Genomic DNA, 19889 nt, shown 5'->3' on the forward strand with positions numbered 1-19889 from the left:
TAAGAGTAGAGTTCTAGACAGGATGATTGTACAACGATATATCGTTATACGAGAAAAGAAAAGGCTTGTAAGCCAGAACAGATCTAGAGAAATCTAGAAGAAAAAAAAACATGCTTTTACCTGGGGGAGGTATGGCAAGCTGCTGGTGCCGTAGCATTTACGTTGAACTAGTTAGGTTCTTAACTGACGAGTATGTCAGACGTGTTATTCACTTAGAACATTGCTGAACGCAGGTCACAGACAGGAATGTTTGTGGTTCTAATCCTAAGGGATATTTTTCTCCTACAAGCAAGGCCTTTATAGTATGCTGGTGTGTATCACAAGTTATTGGCTGTTGAAGTTTTTACCGCTGGGTGGCTTTTCTTTAGTAACAATAAAAGTTTTTTGTGTTCTTTCGTAATTTTTCATTTTATAGTGTTGTAAAATTTCTCCAGTTTAGGCCTTCCCCTGGAAACCCTGTATTTTTTTACGTTAATTGCCCTGGAACGGGTCCTAGCGCATTTGTAAATAATGTGTCAAATACTAATTTTTCTTTAATATATTTATAAGAAAAAGGTCTTAATTCACTGATTTGTCATATGTATTTTAACTTGTTCTTTAAAAAATAAAATTTTATTAAGGTGCGCATAGTGTAGTTTATACTTCTTATTTAAGAAGGATAGGCTCCAGTCAGTGTCTCCTGCTTGTAGGTAGCTTTCGGCTCCATGTTATTTTCCACATCGGCTTCATCTCCTCTCCTTCGGTAGTCTAGAGAAAGGGTTTCTAGCGTCTTTTTTGCGTGATCATCTGAAAGTACGCTTCTACCTTCTTAAAGATTTAAAGTCTTGTGGTATAAGATTTGTGAAACTTGGTCACTATATCGTCCGAAGTGATTACGTAGGGAATTGTTTCTGTTTTTAACCCATATATTTAGCTCGGTTCGTTCGCAAGGACATCATACTTTTTTATCTTATCGTTTTCGAAATATCTACTACAATGTATTTATTTTGAATATTCCCGTAAAAATATAGTTCTTTATTTTCAAAAAATAATATAAACCAAAAATTTATATGCAGAGCATGAAGAAGTCCAAAGACTGACATAATAATTTATTGGAAAAAAAATTACACCTAAAGCTATATAGAACTAAAAAGTCAAATTAAATAGCATTAGCGGCTCTCATTATAGCATACAAAGGGGGAATATACTCTATTGAAGATGTTTTATTATGAAATGGCAAAATAAGAATATTGTTTAAAAAGAACACAAAATTATTTTAATTTAAAGATTTAAATAAATGAACATTTGATCAAATGGCAATAAAGTGCGAAAGAATATTTGACCCGGTTATATGCGGAAACATGACAGGATAAAAATTTTATTTTCCTATATTGTGCTACAATTCTGACCGACAAGATGTAAAGAACAATTATTCCTCGATTCGAACATTTTTTCACACTAAGTCGAAAGATATTGGGTGTGCATCAACATACAAAGTTAGTTTAAATGAGGTACAATAAGCCGGACATATAAAGGATGAACAAATATATAAAAGAAAATAAGAGGAAGGTAATATTACACACCTAAATGTTATTTGTTTTTATTTAATTGTTTCAAAATCAAAATTCAAAAAATAAGAAGCCAGAAAAGACAAAAATTACTGACCACTTTTAATCTTAAAAATAAGATGTACATATATTAAAATATAAAATTTGATTTATAATTATGTTAAAATCATTAAATTATACGTTTAAAGTTCATTATGCCTAATTAATATGAAAATTTTATAGACTCTAAAAACAATTCTAAAATGTTAAAATGTGTTATATTGTTTTCAAAAAAGGGTAATTTATATTTGAACATGTATTTTATTTTTAAATAAGATTCATTCTTCAATAGTTTCAAAGAATGCTTGATAACCATAATTCTTCCCGGTGTATATTCAATCTCTTGTTCTGAAAAGGACTCTTAGAAGTGTTTCTTCGAAATATAAAAGAGCAGGAGATCTTGAGTGATAAGTAAAGACGAGAGACGGAGAGTCTAATCAACTCTACTCACAGAGAAAGGCATATGAGACTGCAATAGAAGCATAAGGAAAGATGCTTCGTTAAATAAAAATAAACTTCACCGATAATTAGTTCGTTATGTAATAACATGGGATAAAGTGATGACCAAATTTTACAGAAAGTACATCAGGGAGCTGGAAATTTGACCCTCCCTTGAAAAATACATCCAGTCTATTGTGTTGAAGTATACTAGAGATTCCATCTCTATTTAACGACGACAAAGATACGATCAAGATGAAGTTGGGAAAAATAAGTGACTAGAGCTGTATGCGCACTAGAAAAATGGCGACTTTAAAGATGTATTGTCGTTATCAAAGGATAAACCAACCCCAGAAGTTTAATTAGGAGAATAATTCCACAAGAGTCATTTCTGAAGATCTTTATTGCATGAGCTATATAGGGATAAGCTGTGTTACAAATATCTAAGCTAAAGCAATAAAATTTATTTCAATGAACTATTTATAATTTCTTTGGTAATCTAATTCTAAACAAACAAAACATTTTAAATCATATGGAAACTTAGGTTAAGTTCTCGACTTACCCCCCCCCCACCCCTAAAAAAAATAAAAAAAGGGGAAAAAATAAAAAAAAATAAAAAAAGGGGAAAAAATAAAAAAAAATAAAAAAAGGGGAAAAAATAAAAAAAAATAAAAAAACGTTTAATTCTCGACTTAACCCCCCTTACCCCCCAAAAAAAACAAAAAAAATTATTCCACAATTGTAAAGTCTATTTCAGGAATAATATCATAAGCTACAATACTAAAATTACCTATTTGAAAAAATTCTAACATTTTATCCAATAGATTTTCACGATATATTAATTTGAATCTGTTAATGTAAATCTTTCTTACAAGATTCATAATAGTACCATGACTAGTTCCTCCTTTTCTTAGTTCTCTTTTAATAACCGACCACATTCCCTCTATAGTCTGAGTATGCGCACCAGTTATATTATCAACAAAATTTTGGCTGTGATTCACAGTCAAATGTAGATACTCATATTCTACACAGATTGTTTGAATATCACAATATCCACGCCAACAATCTGTCACAATTGTGGTCCCCGGAGCAATTTTTCTTGTAATTAATTCAACAAGAGTAGCTCTTGTTCTATTTTCTACGATCTCAAAGAAAAAAGAATTTGCATCCCCTCTCACAACGCCTCCAACTGCCCATACTTGATATTGAAGAACCCTTCCCGCATGGTTTTTACTTTTTACAAGTAAAGTTTCATCAATTTCAACAATACAACCGACGCCGCCAATCGTTTGATTGTTTATATATGTTGAATAAGAGACGTACACGGCGTTATTAAAACGCGTAAACCATCTTGATACCGTACATTTACCTATATCAAGTTCTAACGTGGAGGCCAAATTACTTGAACCCTTTACCCATTCGCTAAGCAATATTAAAAGATCCTCAATAGGCAATTTTGAGTTCTTAAAAACGCTTTGTTTCATTATGGTTCCTTTGTTAGAACATTTTTTACCATCACGCCTTGAATAACAACGATAGTTTTCAGTGTTGGTCCGATTTTGAGTCATTGGTATATTGCATTTATTGCACATAGGGACCCTCAAAATGTTTTTTGCAATTAAAAATTGCATTAACTCATTTTTTTTATAGATGAGTTTTCTAAATTCTTTAATTCTCATTATGGGTCAAATTTTTTATTTCTTTTATTTTTTCCCCTTTTTTTATTTTTTCCCCTTTTTTTTATTTTTCCCCCCTTTTTTATTTTTTTTTATTTTTTTTAGGGGTGGGGGGGGGGGGTAAGTCGAGAACTTAACCGAAACTTAAAATAATCTAAATATACTTAATGTTTAGAATTATAGAAATAAAAAAAATTAAATTAATTTTGAACTTGTAAGGTCTATAGAAATTTGTTTAACCTCAGATCTAAATTTTTAAACTTGTTTTTTAAATGTGTAAAAATAATGACCGATATGCGTACTTTAAAAGAATCGATAACCCGACATGCTATATTATTATGTAATAAACGTAAAGTCGTTTTATTCAAATTATCTATGCTTTAATTATTAACAAATAAAAATTTTAAATTAATTAGTTTATTCTTTTGCCTTTTGCATGTCATTCAAATTTGCTAAATATGTGAATAAAATCCCCCATACTATTTTACTAGCACTCATTTCTGTGTTTTTATTATTAATAGTAACTGGTAACATAGTTTTGTTTATATCTCTTGAAAAATCTTTAAATTTTTTTTCCGCCAGATTTTTCAATGAGGCAAAATGTTCATCAGTATATTCCTTGAAATTATTAGGAAGTTTTATTGTACCATTTTGTGGAATAATCAAATTGATAAATTCTTTTAAATGTTTGTAACATTCTTCTTTACTTTCTAAACATTCTTTAATTCCATTCTTATCTTTAAATATAAAATTCACTAATGATAACATGAAATTATCAACTACTAATTTCTTTAAAGGTAATTCATTTTCTATCATGTTAGTTCTCACATTAGCATATATCCCGAGTGCTATTAATATGCTTTTATATTGTTCTTTAGTATATCCTTTGCCTCTAGATTGTAATTCTTCCACTGCACTGTCAATATCAAGATTATTAATATTTTTGTCAGTTATAACTGAAACTGTATCTTGTGCATTATATATGCAGATAAAATAAAGAAAAATTGCAAAACTAATTGCAAATAAAACTAGAACAAAATTCCTTTTCTTATTCATATAGGGGTATTTTAAAAACAACATTTGACAGCAAAGGAGAAAATAAATTAAATTGATACTTTAATGTCAAAGTATTAATTTTTGTTAAAAATTTTAAATTTAGTATAATGATTTGAATCGGGTATTTAAATATTTGACACTATTTTTTTGTCTTCTCTTTAACATTTGTTTTATCTGCTTTTTTTGTTTTATACATTTTTTTGGCTGTTGCGCAGCACTTTTTATTTTCATTTTGCATGTCTTCATAAATTGATGATTATGATTCTAAAGTTCTATTATTTTTTACTTAAAATATTTTTTTATGTATTACAAATATTAACTTACTGATTATATTTTAACTTTTGAATTATAGTCTATATTAATCACCCATTGAACGAGAAAACACAAGGCATATTGATTTTTAAAACTTGCTTTACAAATTACAATCCGTTTACCCCGCCAAGTAACGCTTTTAATTTTTTAAGCTTCTGCATTACATATAACGATAATTTTTAAAATCGTGTTCTTAATAATTATGTACATATTTTATATGCATTAATAAAATTGGGTATGTTATATTTAGTATTCATTTGTTTAATACATCAATTAAACATAATTTTGCTTTAAAAATATTAAAAATATTGTGCCAACTATTAAACAATATCTATATCAACAAAATTTAAAACAGATACCAAATATTTTGATGTTCAATATATAAATTTTATGAGATTTAAACTATGTACAATATTATTCGTCACATTGGTATAATTATTATGTATATTTAACATTTAATATTAATAAACAAATTATCAGTAAAATTATGACTCATAAAAGTTATATCAAAAAACCGAAAAAACTTTTTTAATTCTCTGCGTCCAATTTTTTATCATAATCTTTTTTAAGTATTCTAATATTTTCTGCACACGACATATTAAAATCATTGATTTTTTCCAGAGTTTTATTTCTTTTCTTCTCAGTTTTTTTTTGAAATATTTCCCATTCTTTATCATTTTTTCTTGACCACGTGTTCAAAGCACCCACACAAAAATCAGTACAAGCTTTTTTTTCTTTTTTAGGTTTATATATACATTCTTTTTTCATTACATTAGCTTTTTCTATACAATCTTTAAGTTCTTTTAAGCTTTTCATGTAAAATTTCTTGAAATATGAATGAATCCTTTTATCACAAACTCTTTCTTCGGCTATGATTTTTTTATCACATAGTTCTGTTTGTATGTGAACTTTTTCTATTAATTTTTGGAAACTAACAGCATCGTAATCACGTCTGACGAGAGCGGTGTCCATTTTAGAGGAGGATTCTGTGGTGGAACATTTTATAAGTATTGATAATGTAATTATGTACATGATGAAGGGGGTTTATATTTTTTATAATATTTTTAATATATGATTTTTAAGAAAAATCCAAAAAATAGATGAGAAATAAGTTAAAGAACCTATAAAAATTTTCAAAAATAAAATGCCTACAACAATATAAAAAAAACAATAAATATTTAAAAATAGCAACAAAAAATATTGGATTTTGTACTTTAATTACACTATGTTAAGATAAATGTATATGGAAGTGTTCGCAATAAGTCTTGTATTATTTTTATAGTAGTACATTGCTCGTTCCTTATGATATCTTATATATTTACAGACGATAAAGATTTTTTTTTGGGGATAAATATTGAATGACTATAGTTTTTATTGATAAAAAAATCTGTAAAAACATTTAATGTTTTATGGATATTTATATTAAATTTTGCCAACAAATAATTAGTAGAAAAGATACTTAAAGTGTCTTTGTGTTACAATGATTACAAGCGTATTCGTGCATTCTATTAGATTTAAGAGGAGACACATTATTAATAGTTAAAGTACTTTTTATTTTAAAATGCATTTTATTGGTTATAACTTAACTTATACGTCAGCTAAAGATACCAGAGAATCTTAGTTATTTAGAGATAGACTAAATTGTATAAGTATTTGAAAGATGTGGGCAACTTTGATAAAATGTCTGTTACAAATTTGGATGACTGATTACTAAATAAAAAACATGTTATATAATGGTAGGCCGTTTTTTACGACAGAAAGGTTGCAAAGATCCCCTTGTGGATCTGACTTCAGTTTTAAGCGTATTAGAAGACAGCCTTTTGCTAAAAATTTAACATTTATGCTTTCATTGCAAGAAATCAGAATTCATATGTCTATATAATATGGTATATGGTCTTACTTCGTGTCCTTTCCGCATTAATGATGTAATTGTTATGCCATTTAAGTCATTTTAACCTCTAGTTTAAGTATGTGTTAATTTGCCCGTTTTTTAATTCATCTTATTTATAAGTTTTAACAACATACTACACTTAATAAATTCATGATAATTTACTATAAATCCCGCGTGATTTTTTGCTAGTTTCTATTTCTATTATATGACTAAATATTTAGTAATTATATCACTTAAGATATTTTTTCGTTAGTATTGTTAATATTTCAGTTTTAATTTTGCTCTTTTTAGAGTTGTTATATATATATATCTATTTCTGTCGTTCTTCTCACTGATTTTTATGTCCAAAGCTCTTCTGTATACTTTTTAATACCACTAAAAGTCTTCTTTGGAGCATGTTTGTAACTTTAATGACATTAAATTTATTTTTTATTGGTTGGTTGAAATCTAAACAATAATAGTTATCTTCTGCCGCTCGTATTGATTTAGTTCTACTTGTGTAATATTCATTTTGTATAAGTTGCTAGTTCAATTGATATACACATCCAATTGTTTGGTTTTTTCCGCAGTATTTAAATTTTTGCACGACATAATTTTATTATTCTGCTATAAAATAGATAACTTATACTTGAAAATATAAGTTAAATGGTAATTACATTTTTTTTTATATAAAGACAATATATTGAGATGATCACTGCTCAAAAGTTGAAAATAAAATGGCATTTTCAGTTAATATAGAATTTATCCTATATTTATTGTAATGTACTATGATATGATGTTTAATAGTGGGCTTTTACCATTGTTATATTTAAATATACTTTTTCGGGTTTATAGAGTCCAAAAATGACTTTAGAAAGCCTAACTATGACAGCCAGACATGGGCTTGATACAGATCAGGAAGGGGTCTTCGAGAGCCCAATAAGTGAATCTCAGAAGGAAGTCCTGGAACTGCCAGATGAGACTGTAAGCGTATCTTGTGAAAAGTAATTAATATGCCGAATATTATACCCAAATAAATTATATATTATTTCGGCTTTGTATAATTTGCCATTTTTAAAATAAAAAAGAACAATAAACACAGACTCCTAATATCGTATTCTTCGGTTTTTTCAATACTTTAAGAATATAAATTTCAAGATAATGATATTATGAAAAGTGGAATAAAGCAATTTACAATGGACATATAACCAAGTAGGTTTATTTACTTTATGACTCATAAATATAAAATTTCACTAAACATATTTAATTTATATTTCAAATACACTTAATTAGGCCATTTGTTTAGTATAAGTGTGCCAGCTAATGTGTTTATGTGTCAAAGTGGTCAGTTGGATTTGCAAGTTTGTTTATCATAATTTACGAGAACTCGACTCCTTTTTTCTCATGAAATATTGGAAATTGTTCAGTAAAATAAAAATAAAGTGGCTTTATAAAATGCAACAATGTTTTAAAAATAAACCAGAATTAAAATATTATTGAAATTGAGAATTTGTATACACATTTATAACATAAATTTGATAAAAAATTTCAATATGCTTTTATAAATTTTCATAGTATAAAAAAATTAAATTAATATGTCATTACATTAATAAGTGTCATTTTTTTATTATGTTGCTCTTATTAATTTCTCATCCCTTTTTCGGTATAAAAAATTTAATTTTTTTTTACCCCCAAAATGAAAAAAGGATTAACTAGTTTTGGCGGTGCCATGACTATAATTTCTACTATGCTTGGAGCAGGCATAAATTTTATGCCTGCTGCATTTAGAAGTTTGGGGTATCTTTACAGTATTTACAGCATGATGTTCATTGTGTTTCTTACTGCTCTTACTTTATTCACTATTGGCTACTCTGCTCATTTAAACAAGCGTACTAGTAAAACTTATTCTTCTATTGGTTATGATTTCCATAAATATGTCGGATATTCTGTAGACTTGACAATATTCTTCTCTCAATTCTTCGTTGGTATATTTTTTCATAAGTATATGGTAAATTTACTAATTCTCTTTTTATTCGGTATAAATGAAACGGATAAAAATTATCAAACTTATAAAAATGGTGCATTATTATCTACTGGTACAATATTATACGGTTTATCTTTACTAAAAGATCTTAGTTCTCTAAAATTTACTTCTTATCTTTCAGTTTTTTCCGTTATTTATGTTACTATTCTAATGATATTTTTCAATTTTTATTTTGGTGACACAATTCGACAAGGAGACTTTTTATCTAAAAATACTGAATTTAGTTTTGGTCTTAAATATATTATTCTTGGAATGTCTTGTCAAGTAAATATGGTCTCAGTTTACAGTGAATTAATTAGTAAATCTGCTAAAGGATTAGTTTTCATTTCTATGTTTAGTAGTATAATGGGTGGTATGATTTATGGATTAGTAGGTTTATGTGGTTACAGAATATTAGGAATGAGTATAGGTACAGATGATATTATAAAAATGTTCTGTTCTGAATCATCTCCTATAAATCAAGCTCTAAAAGATAAAAATTTCATCTTGAAATTTGCACCCAAGATAGCCATAATTGGTGCTATTATTGTTCTCTTAGGATCATTTCCTTTACAATTAAATCCTGCCTCTACTATCTTATTAAAGATAATAGGTAGAAAAGATGAAAAATCAAGAATTATTCTAATTACTGGATTATTTATAAGCATGTTGATTATAAATATAATTGATGTGAAACTGAATACTATAATGTTATTTTTAGGAGGAATATTAAGTAATTCTATTTCTTTTTTCTTTCCTTCTTTATATTATATTTTATCTGTTAGGAAAGTTAATGCATTGTCAATCCTTTCTGGATTGACAATCCTCTTTAGTTTGTTTGCTGGTGCGTTTATTCTTTTTTACTAATTTTTAAGTTTCCAAAAAAATAATAAATTATGCAGATTAATTTTTATTTATAGTTTTTTTGCTCATTTTGTTTGTTAACAAACAAAGTCCCTAATATTTATGCATATTTCCATAAATTGACATTCAATGTGTTGCGTTCTTGCTTAAATAGATGTATGTTGCAGTTATTGCTTAGATAGATATAGGTTACATTCACGCTGTATAGATATGTATTGCATTCACGCTGTATAGATATGTGTTGCATTCTTTACTTAACTGCATGTTTCATATACATGTTTTAAATTTATACATGTTGTTAAATTTATACATGTTGTTAAATTTATACATATTGTTACATTTATACATGTTTTACATTTATACATATTGTTACATTTATACATATTGTTACATTTATACATGTTTTTGTTCATTACTTATTTTCCCCTGTTGATATTTTGATCATTTTTTTCTCCTTTTTGTTTTTTTATTTTTTTTTATTTTTTTACCCCTATGGAACTTCAACTAACTGACACTTTCAAAACCAAAGATGAGTTAATCCAGTCGATTTCTGATTATGCCGCTTCAATCCATTTTAAATTTAATATTGTCGAGTCTCCTCGTACACTTTCTTTTATTTGTAAAGGAAAACAGGAGTTTAATTGTGATGCTTCAATTGTGACATGTTTCAAAAAGAAAGATGGTTGTTTTTCTATAAAAAGAATGAAATTGACGCACAAGTGCCCCATAGCAAATAATGAGTTTGCTAATACTGATGATTTCTTAAGAAATGAGATTTTCAATAATATTGAAGATTATTCTTCACTTGGTATTGGTGAGATAGTTGCGATTTTGTATAGTAGAGGAATACGAGTGAGTTATTCTTCAGTTTATTATATTTTGTATGGTAAAGAAGAAGTACAAGAAAAGGAAGTCGGTTTACAAACTTACAAGCCAATTAATTCTAAATATTTCCTTAATCCAGTAGAATGCAATGATTTTTTAGATAAAGAAACTTTTAAAAAGTTCAATGATATGAATTTGATTATTGAGAAATTCCTTGACGAATTTAACAATCTAAATCCTGACAAATTAGATCTTTGTTACTGGGGTAAGATGATTTTCTATAAGATAAAATTTTATAAGAAGATTTTATATCCAATAATAGAGATAAAATATTATAAGAGACAGAATGGTATAGCGATATTCGGGATCTTATATGACCCAGTAAATGAGCCTATAATTTATTCCTGTGTTTTATCAGAAGATATTTCTGATGAAGAATCTTTTAGATATTTTCTTTATAATACTAGAGATAATAATTACGTAGTAGAATATGACACATTTATAATTAAGATATTAGAAGAATTAAACTTGAATTATTTTATTAAGACGAGAGATGTGTGTAAATATATTTACAGTGAAGAGAATAATAATAAAGAAGTATTAGAAAAGGTATGGAATATATGTAACAACATACAAGAGACTTCTAATAATGGAATTAAGATTGAACACGATAGTAAGAATGAAAATGGGATTAAGAATGAAAATGGGATTAAGAATGAACACGATAGTAAGAATGAACACGATAGTAAGAATGAACACGATGATAAAGAAAATAATAATAATAATAATAATAATAATATAAGTAGTAGTAGTTGTAGTAAAAATATCACGGCGAAATATATCGCTGACATTTTGGGTGTAGATGAGTCAAAATTCATTAAGTCTAAATCTTCTATAAGATTACTAAACATTAATAACTTGCCAGATTGTGACGTGGACTTTATAAATTATAACATTTATTCTTTCGCATTCCTGGAATGTCTAAACGCGATCATAAAACTCAGCACTGACAATCTGAAGCTTAAAAAGAGATTTCTAAGGCAAGAGCCTAAAAGCCTCTTTGGGTACAACATAACAAACAGAATAGAAAGAAATGAAATAACAACCCCAAAGGAAGAATGTAAAGTCGACTTAGAAAGAGGGACATGTGAATGCGGAATGTATCAAGAACTCCTTATTCCTTGTATACACGCATGTAAATACATAAAAGAAGAAAGGCTTGATCCTTATTTATATGTCAGCAGTCTCTACAGTAAAGATCAATATACAAAATTAGAAGAAATTACGCCAGTCATGAGCATAGGCATAAAAGTAGTGTCAGACAAATTTAATTTTAAAAAAGGGCCTGGGAGACCAAAAAAGAGTTTTGGAAAAGAAGTGGAAATATCAGTAGAATAATAAATAATTTAATTAATAAGAAAATAATATGTTGTAAAATTCATGATATATTATAAAAATTCTTTTTTTATGAATAATATACTTATTCTAAAGAAATAAAATAAGATATATTGTAAAAACTAGTTTGTTTGTATTTAAGGTTTATCTTATTTAACAAACAAACTAATTTAAACATAAATAGAAAAAAACAGCATAAAAATTTATAAAATAATATGTTATAAAATTCATGATATATTATAAAAATTCTTTTTTATGAATAATATACTTATCTAAAGAAAGATAAAATAAAATATATTATAAAAACTAGTTTGTTTGTATTTAAGGTTTATCTTATTTAACAAACAAACTAATTTAAACATAAATAGAAAAAAAACAGCATAAAAATTTATAAAACTATTTCTTCTTCATTGTGTCCTACTTGCCAATCTGTATTCAAAACATAAGGATCACTAATATCAACAAGCCCTTTCTCTACTACTCCTATTTGTATTCTATTACTACTTCTACAACTTCTATAACACATAACAGTCATGGCCTTCTCAACAAGACTTATTGCTTCATCTCTTTCTAAATCTAAAACATTACAAGTTCTTAGAAAAGGAAGAGCAATCATATTTGATAACCCAGTACAAACAATATTATCTTCATAAAAATTTCCAAGATGATTAACACAACTCACTAAAAAATCATCATCATTTACACCAACTATACTAACAGACACATTTAAAGGCTCAACACGACTTCTTTTATTGTAAAGAATTCCTTGTACTAAATTCAAATATCCTCTTGATGACATCTTGACGGGATCAGATTCATTGAGCTTGTTAAGCTCATTCATTAGGAATTGGATATCACTAATTTCACCAGATAAAGAAATAAGAGTATTAGAAGAAAGTCTGAAAATACGACGGACATCATTGAACTTACATAAATTCCCATATGAGGCTTGTGTGTCTGTACAAGTAATAACACCATTTTTATATCTAAGAGAAATGACACCTGATCCTATTACAAAATTCTTCATTTGTTTTAGGGTGGAAAAAAAAATAAATGTTTCAAGATTTTATAAAAAACATAAAAAATAAAAAAAAATAAAAATGTTCTTTTGGAATGAAAATGAGGAAACTTCTAAAGAGACGGAACGTAAAAAAGAAGAGGAAAAAAAGAAGGAAGAAAAAGCAAATTTGAATGAAGAAGAAAGAAGAGAAGCTCAGGATAAAGCAAGAAAACGGGAAGATGAAAGGAGAAAAGCCGAAGATGTAGCTAGAACGAAGGAAGATGAATGGAGAGAGGCAAGTAATGAAGCAAGAAAACTCAAAGAAGATAAAAGGAAAGCAGATGAAGAAGCAAAAAAACAGCAAAAACTAAAAGAAAAAGCAGATTTAGAAGCGAAATTGCAACTGGAAAAACAGCAAGCAGCTGATATAGAAGCAAAGTTGCAGCTAGAAAAACAACAAAAAGCCGACGAAGAAGCTAAAAAACAAGCTGAAGAAAAACAAAAAGCCGACGAAGAAGCTAAAAAACAAGCTGAAGAAAAACAAAAAGCCGACGATGATGCTAAAAAACAAGCTGAAGAAAAACGAAAGGCAGAAGAGGAAGCTAAAAAACAAGCTGAAGCAAAACAAAAGGCAGACGAAGAAGCAAGAAAACAAGCTGAAGAAAAACAAAAAGCCGACGAAGAAGCTAAAAAACAAGCTGAAGAAAAACAAAAAGCCGACGAAGAGGCTAAAAAACAAGCTGAAGAAAAACAAAAAGCTGACGAAGAAGCCAAAAATCAACAAGAAAAGCAGCGGGCAGCAGACAAGGAAGCAAAAAAACAAGTTGAAGAAAAACAAAAGGCGGACGAAGAAGCCAAACGCCAACAAGAAAAGCAACAAAAATCAGTTGAAGAAGCTACAAAGCAATCTGAAGCGAAACAAAAGGCAGACGAAGAAGCAAGAAAACAAGCTGAAGAAAAACGAAAGGTAGATGAAGAAGCCAAAAAACAAGCTGAAGCAAAAAAAAAGGCAGACGAAGAAGCAAGAAAACAAGCAGAGGAAAAACAAAAGGCGGACGAAGAAGCCAAACGCCAACAAGAAAAGCAACAAAAATCAGTTGAAGAAGCAAAAAAACAATCCGAAGCAAAAGAAAAGGCGGACGAAGAAGCCAAAAAACAAGCAGATGAAAAACAAAAGGCAGACGAAGAAGCTAAAAATCAACAAGAAAAGCAACAAAAAGCAGACGAGGAAGCCAAAAATCAAAGAGAAAAACAACAGGCCGCTGACGAAGAAGCTAAAAAACAAGCAGGAGAAAAACAGAAGGCAGATGAAGAAGCCAAAAATCAACAAGAAAAGCAACAAAAGGCAGATGAAGAAGCCAAAATTAAAGAAACTGAAAAGTTAAAAGCAGATGCTAATGCGAATATAAAGGAAACTGAAAAGATCAAAGCAGATGAAGAAGTCAAGAGAAAAGAAGAAGAAAAACAAAAAGCAGACGAGGAAGTAAAAAAACATGAAGATACTAAAGATAAAGCGAGCGAAGGAATAGATAATGTAGAAAAATATAATTTCGCAGAGGATAATGAGGATAGACTAGCCACTAAGAAATCTTTGGGGATCTTTTGTTTTATCAAGTTACTTGCGTCCCCGCCCATTATTGTATCAACTTTTTCATTGACGCACATATTACGAAAGGTTTCCTTGTTGCATTTATTTATTTCCATTTTCATTTTCTCGCTCCATTACATCTTTTCATATTGGTTGATTGATAAAATAATGGAGGGAGAAGATTCCAAAGAGTCCTCATACGGTTCCCTTGATGTAGATGGAGGAATATTTTCTCTATTGGTGAATTTATTTCTTGTTTTCGTGAAATTTATAACGTGCCTCTTTTTTATTGATATGTTATTAGAAACATTTTATGCTTCATTTGGCATAAAATTGGGCAACGTTGACTCCGGTCTTTGGAAGTATCTCATTATGCTGTTTATTGCTTTTGTCTTTTACATGTTTTATTCACTGTACAGAAGATATAAGTTCCTTGAGATAGTTTTCGATTCTTCTTTAGTCTTTGTCAGTTTTTTATTGGCTGCTTTAGTAGCATTTAATAAAGAAGGCTCTGTTAGCATAAAAGACAGCTCAGGAGAGGCGTCTTTATGGACTACTAGTTTTTTCCTTATTTTTTCCTTCGTCTCTTTTTCTTTTGAAGTCACTTCTTGTTCTATTTCTATTTATGGTCCATCTAAATCCGGGTTGTTTCTAATATCCTTGCTTTCTATAGGTGCCTTATCTCTGTTTATGGGATTCTTCTTGTATTTTTCCAGCTGGCTTTGGGATATGAAATTAAGTGAGATAGTCTCGACTTTGTCCTCTAAAAATGCTACCTTATATTTTATTTGCCTTAGTGTTTACTCTTTCTTTGGTTTTTTACTGAATATGAATTCCTTAAGTAATTCCTTTGCAGATTTTTCTTCTGGGGTTATTAGGCCCAACAATCTGCTAGGCCTTTTGGTTTTAGGCTTTTTGGTCTTTTCTATTGTGTTTTTAGTAGTCTGGGGCGAGATTGGTAAATTTTTATGGATTAGTACCATGATAATTTTCATAGGCCTTCCTTTGTATTCGATGTTTCCTTATGTGACATTTATTTCTAAAAAGGGATTTAGTTTTGTATCCATGATTTGTGTTTTAGTTCTGTCATTATTTTTTGTTCTTTCTGTTTTACATTATAGCATTTTAGATCCCGTACATTTCCCCACATAAATTGTGAGTAAATAAAAAATAAATTAGAATTAAATGATATGTTTTCTTATACCTTACAAAATTATCATATATTAATATATTTCATAATTTTCTAATATACGCTGTAAAAAAATGGATGTTTCAATAAAACACTCTAAGTTTTTTAAAAAGATGTTTTTATTTAAAATGTATTTCTGATGCTATTAAATCTCCGTATAAATCATCTGTCATAAATAAATATTTTTGTAAATCTTTTATCACTTCCTTATTACTCACCTTTTTTTCTATACAGAAATCCATAATTTCCATGATAAATTCTATGTCTTTAAATCTACCACATTCTTTTATGACCTCGCACAGTTTATTTTTATATTTATTGAACATTGTCTCTTTATTTTCTGTTTCTTTTAGAATGTAATATATTAATTTATTATTACTAGTTACTACCTTATCATATTCTTTATTCTTTAAATGTATATTATTATTTCTACTAATAACATCTTTATAAGATTTATATGAGACTATCTGATTATTAGTACCTACTAATATATTAGTGACGTCATTTTCAATATTCCGGGTTTCTAGAGACCAGACGTCTCCGCCTACTAGGACATTGTCACTACAAATACCTTTTTTAGTATCAAAAATCTTAATAAGTCCGCCTACTCCACAACTGACGACTTTTTTGTCTTTATTAAATAATCCTACACACAAGATACCTGTTTCATGACCAGATAAGACGCTGATACAGTCAAAATTATAATTATAAACTCGTATTGTTTTATCAGAACTAGCAGTACAAAAATATAAAGAACTGGCGTGTACACTCATGACACTTTTTTTATGATCAGAAATGATTTTTACAACCTCCAAATTAAAATTCAAAATTTTGCAAATTTTGTCAGTACAAGCTAAAAAGATCAATTTCTTACAAATTGATACACAATTTATATCTTTTTCGTTTACTTTTTGTATTATTAATTCTTCTTTGTCTAAATCTCTGATTTGACAAAGAAGTCCATCATCTCCGCCCATGACACACATATTCTCTGATATACAACTAGTATTCATAATACCAGTAGTATATTTCCTTATTAATTTATAATCTTCTTCTATTGAATATAAAGACGCGGTCTCGTCTCTAGAAGTAGTCAATAAAAATTTTGTATCATACGAAATACTCAGAATTGTATCAGAATGATTTTTTCTTAATTTACCCGCACACGCAAATGACAAATTTACTGGATCTTCAAAATTTATTGAAGGTTTAGCGCAAATCACAAGTTTATTACCAGTAGAAAAAACGAGATTATTTCCGATTTCTTTGACGTCTAAAACTTCGTCCAAATTTCCTATAATAATTTTATCTTCAATTTGCATATTAAAATCACTGTCATATAATAAATCATTATTAACAAATATTAATTCATTATAAGTTTCTATTAATTCGAGATTAGTAGAATATTTAAATGTTTGTCCATTATTTTGTATATAAAAATGTGTACTAGTAGTCTGTATATGGTCAATATTAATATTTAATATTCCATTAGGATGATGTATAAAATTTTTACAAAAAACAAACAAATTCTCACCTATAAAAAAAATTTTCAAAATTTTTACTGTTTTTTTTATAGTTGACATTTCTAAACTTTCCAAATCTATTTTATACACATTTTCACTATCAGAAACATACAAATTCTCGTTTTTTACTACGTATGACGTATAATTCCCTTTAAAAATGACCGTATTTTCTAGTACTAGTTCGTTTTCATAAATTAAAATTAAACTGTCATTAATTTTAATAACGTCTTTTATAACGGAATTTTTGAAAATATTTAGTTTCTCAGTTATCCTTGTTTTTAAGTCGTATTTGTAAATATCAGTGTTGTAATAAAATATTGATTTTTCTATTAAATTAAAATTAAATATTTTGTCTTGGATTATAGGAACAGATTCGAGAGTAGACAAGTTTGTAGAGTAAAGTGTGTCATTGAAAAGAGAATACAATGTGTCGTTGTGTAGAAAAGGAGAATTTTTATTAAAAATAGAAATTATTTTAAAATTCTGAGATATCATTTTGGGGGAGAAATTGAACAGAAAACTAAGCTTGTTTTTTCTACTAAGATTTAAAAAAAATATTTAATCTACTAAAAAAGCTCTAAAAACTAGAAATGATTTTATATTTGTAAGAAAATGTGCTTTATGTGTAAGAAATTGTGCTTATTTTGTAAAAACAAGAGCTTACTATGTAGAACACGTTTATAAGACCAGACATGTTTTACTTAAACTAGAAGTGCCCTAAACAATGAAAAAATAATCATTTTTTAAAACATTCTAGACATTTTTTAAAATAAATATTTTTATTTAGAAAGTTTCTGCCTCAACTGTCATTGGGTGTCTCTCTTCTCTTGCTTTCTTAACTGTCTTTACTTTTATTACGCAGCAATTCTGCAAAGGATAAATTGCACTACCAGCTTTCTCAATATTTTTACCAATAACTTCTTGAGATAATTTCTTCATAATTTTACTAATATCTTGATCTTTTAATTCTTCTTCAATAATGTCAAACATTACTTTACGAATCCTCTTCTCGTCACTGCTCTTACAGTAAACCCTCTTAGAAGTACAAGCAGGTGTTTTCTTAGTAACCGCATTAACAAAAACTCTCAAAATTGCACCATCTTTAGTGACAATATCCTTTTCAGCCTCAATGAGAGTATGCCATTTACGGACTATCCCTTTAATCTTATCACTGGTCATATGCATACCATCAAATACACCAATACAATCTTTTCCACGAACTTCATTTACTCGGAATGAAAACTTTCTGGCGTGTTCTTCCAAATTGCCAGTCAAATCGGCTTGATTAACTTCGAATTTTCTACCAATAAGAAGTGTAGACAAATCTTGTTTATTACTTGTTCTTGTGGCCATAGTCTTGCCGCAGACATTGTTAGGAAATACGGAAGGGGCTTTAAGATTGTACCACTCTTTCTTAGTGAAATTGTCTATTTTTTGGTTCTTTTTTGAGCCCTTTTTGTTTGCTTTAGCGTAACTTCCTGGTGGTTGAATGGCCATTGTTTTAAGGGGTACAAAAAAATTAAAATAAAAAAAAATCTGAAACTGTTTCAAAAAATGGAAAATAAAAATATTGGACTATATTTTAAATCACAAAAAATTGATAAATTATGTTTTTGTAAGTTTACTTATGAATATTTGTTTATACTTTTTACTATTGCAAGGTAACGTGGCCGAGCGGTTAAGGCGGTGGACTTAAGATCCATTTATCATATGATAGCGTGGGTTCGATCCCCACCGTTACCAAATATTTTACATAATAAAAAAATATCATTTATTTCATCTGTAGGATAATAGTAACGACACACAATTTATCATTAAAAATAGTTCTTGTTTTAACAAATATTACGAAAACAACGAGGTAGCTTCAAAAAACCTTCTCTCACTTATAGCTAAACTAAGAAAATTAAAATAAAATCTAGTTTGTGTATTTAATTACATGTTCATCTTTTCTGTTGAACTTGAATCTCCTTTTGGCATTATTAACATTTACTGGATTTGATTTTTTATATAATTGGTTCATTTTGATATTTAGTTACTTATAGTTTAATAAACACAGAGATGAAGGTCTTACGATTATAATGCTTTTTGTTTCTTAAAATGTTTTATAAACATTTCGCTTTTTTTATGTTCTTTCTTTGTGAACAAAATGTGTGTCAAAAAGAGGAGCTTGAAGGTGACAGAAATTAATGACCACTTCTGAGCTAAAAATGCAAGATTTTTATAAAATTTTATTTATGATTTGAAATTAAATCGAGAATTACTATCATGTTGAACAAAAGTATAAATTATGCTTTTTACTTTGTTTATTATTAGATATTTTTGCTAAGTTGTAAAGGTATTAAGAAAAAACTACTTCCAAGTTATTAATGTTAAAAAAGTATTAGTCGTATATAAAACAGTTAAACACATGTTTACAATATAATGATGTTTACATCAGGTGAAAAATTATGCAGAATTAGTTTTTTTCAAAATAGGTTGATATGCGTCTAGTAACGGACCTTTTTTTTTGTTTTATTATATGTGTATTCTGGATGCATAATATTA

At 28.2% G+C, this 19889-nt stretch overlaps 9 protein-coding genes and 1 non-coding gene across 11 annotated transcripts; 4 read left to right on the forward strand and 6 right to left on the reverse strand.

The window, feature by feature from the left end:
• Positions 1-4117: 4117 nt before the first annotated feature.
• Positions 4118-4756, reverse strand: VNE69_09157 (putative SP-containing protein; the record flags this gene model as incomplete). The annotated part of the gene is made up of 1 exon (XM_065474677.1): positions 4118-4756. One exon carries the CDS (start codon positions 4754-4756, stop codon positions 4118-4120), a length of 639 nt encoding a protein of 212 aa, XP_065330749.1.
• An 840-nt stretch (positions 4757-5596) lies between these two features.
• VNE69_09158 (uncharacterized protein) lies at positions 5597-6100 on the reverse strand (the record flags this gene model as incomplete). Its single annotated transcript, XM_065474678.1, has 1 exon — positions 5597-6100. One exon carries the CDS (start codon positions 6098-6100, stop codon positions 5597-5599), a length of 504 nt encoding a protein of 167 aa, XP_065330750.1.
• A 2534-nt stretch (positions 6101-8634) lies between these two features.
• Positions 8635-9828, forward strand: VNE69_09159 (putative sodium-coupled neutral amino acid transporter; the record flags this gene model as incomplete). The annotated part of the gene is made up of 1 exon (XM_065474679.1): positions 8635-9828. One exon carries the CDS (start codon positions 8635-8637, stop codon positions 9826-9828), a length of 1194 nt encoding a protein of 397 aa, XP_065330751.1.
• Positions 9829-10317: 489 nt separating this feature from the next.
• VNE69_09160 (uncharacterized protein) lies at positions 10318-12048 on the forward strand (the record flags this gene model as incomplete). The annotated part of the gene is made up of 1 exon (XM_065474680.1): positions 10318-12048. One exon carries the CDS (start codon positions 10318-10320, stop codon positions 12046-12048), a length of 1731 nt encoding a protein of 576 aa, XP_065330752.1.
• Positions 12049-12433: 385 nt separating this feature from the next.
• VNE69_09161 (proteasome subunit PSB7 (PSB7)) lies at positions 12434-13072 on the reverse strand (the record flags this gene model as incomplete). Its single annotated transcript, XM_065474681.1, has 1 exon — positions 12434-13072. One exon carries the CDS (start codon positions 13070-13072, stop codon positions 12434-12436), a length of 639 nt encoding a protein of 212 aa, XP_065330753.1.
• A 73-nt stretch (positions 13073-13145) lies between these two features.
• VNE69_09162 (putative amino acid/polyamine transport protein) lies at positions 13146-15785 on the forward strand (the record flags this gene model as incomplete). Of its 2 annotated transcripts, XM_065474683.1 has the most annotated exons (2): positions 13146-14668; positions 14824-14845. In XM_065474683.1, the coding sequence occupies 2 exons, from the start codon at positions 13146-13148 to the stop codon at positions 14843-14845; spliced, it is 1545 nt and encodes a 514-aa protein (XP_065330755.1). The 2 variants fall into 2 exon arrangements, with proteins under 2 accessions (XP_065330755.1, XP_065330754.1); XM_065474682.1 differs by having other exon boundaries at positions 13146-15785.
• VNE69_09163 (uncharacterized protein) lies at positions 15038-15628 on the reverse strand (the record flags this gene model as incomplete). Its single annotated transcript, XM_065474684.1, has 2 exons — positions 15038-15252; positions 15457-15628. The coding sequence occupies 2 exons, from the start codon at positions 15626-15628 to the stop codon at positions 15038-15040; spliced, it is 387 nt and encodes a 128-aa protein (XP_065330756.1).
• Positions 15786-15941: 156 nt separating the features above from the next.
• On the reverse strand, positions 15942-17840 carry VNE69_09164 (U3 small nucleolar RNA-associated protein 13 (UTP13); the record flags this gene model as incomplete). The annotated part of the gene is made up of 1 exon (XM_065474685.1): positions 15942-17840. The coding sequence occupies one exon, from the start codon at positions 17838-17840 to the stop codon at positions 15942-15944; it is 1899 nt and encodes a 632-aa protein (XP_065330757.1).
• Positions 17841-18128: 288 nt separating this feature from the next.
• On the reverse strand, positions 18129-18842 carry VNE69_09165 (ribosomal protein eS1; the record flags this gene model as incomplete). The annotated part of the gene is made up of 1 exon (XM_065474686.1): positions 18129-18842. The coding sequence occupies one exon, from the start codon at positions 18840-18842 to the stop codon at positions 18129-18131; it is 714 nt and encodes a 237-aa protein (XP_065330758.1).
• A 163-nt stretch (positions 18843-19005) lies between these two features.
• On the forward strand, positions 19006-19088 carry VNE69_09902. Its single transcript has one exon. It is a non-coding gene; the product is annotated as a tRNA-Leu (tRNA).
• Positions 19089-19889: the final 801 nt, after the last annotated feature.

The sequence above is a fragment of the Vairimorpha necatrix genome, chromosome 9 (genome assembly GCF_036630325.1).
Source record: "Vairimorpha necatrix chromosome 9, complete sequence".
Lineage (NCBI taxonomy): Eukaryota > Fungi > Microsporidia > Nosematidae > Vairimorpha > Vairimorpha necatrix.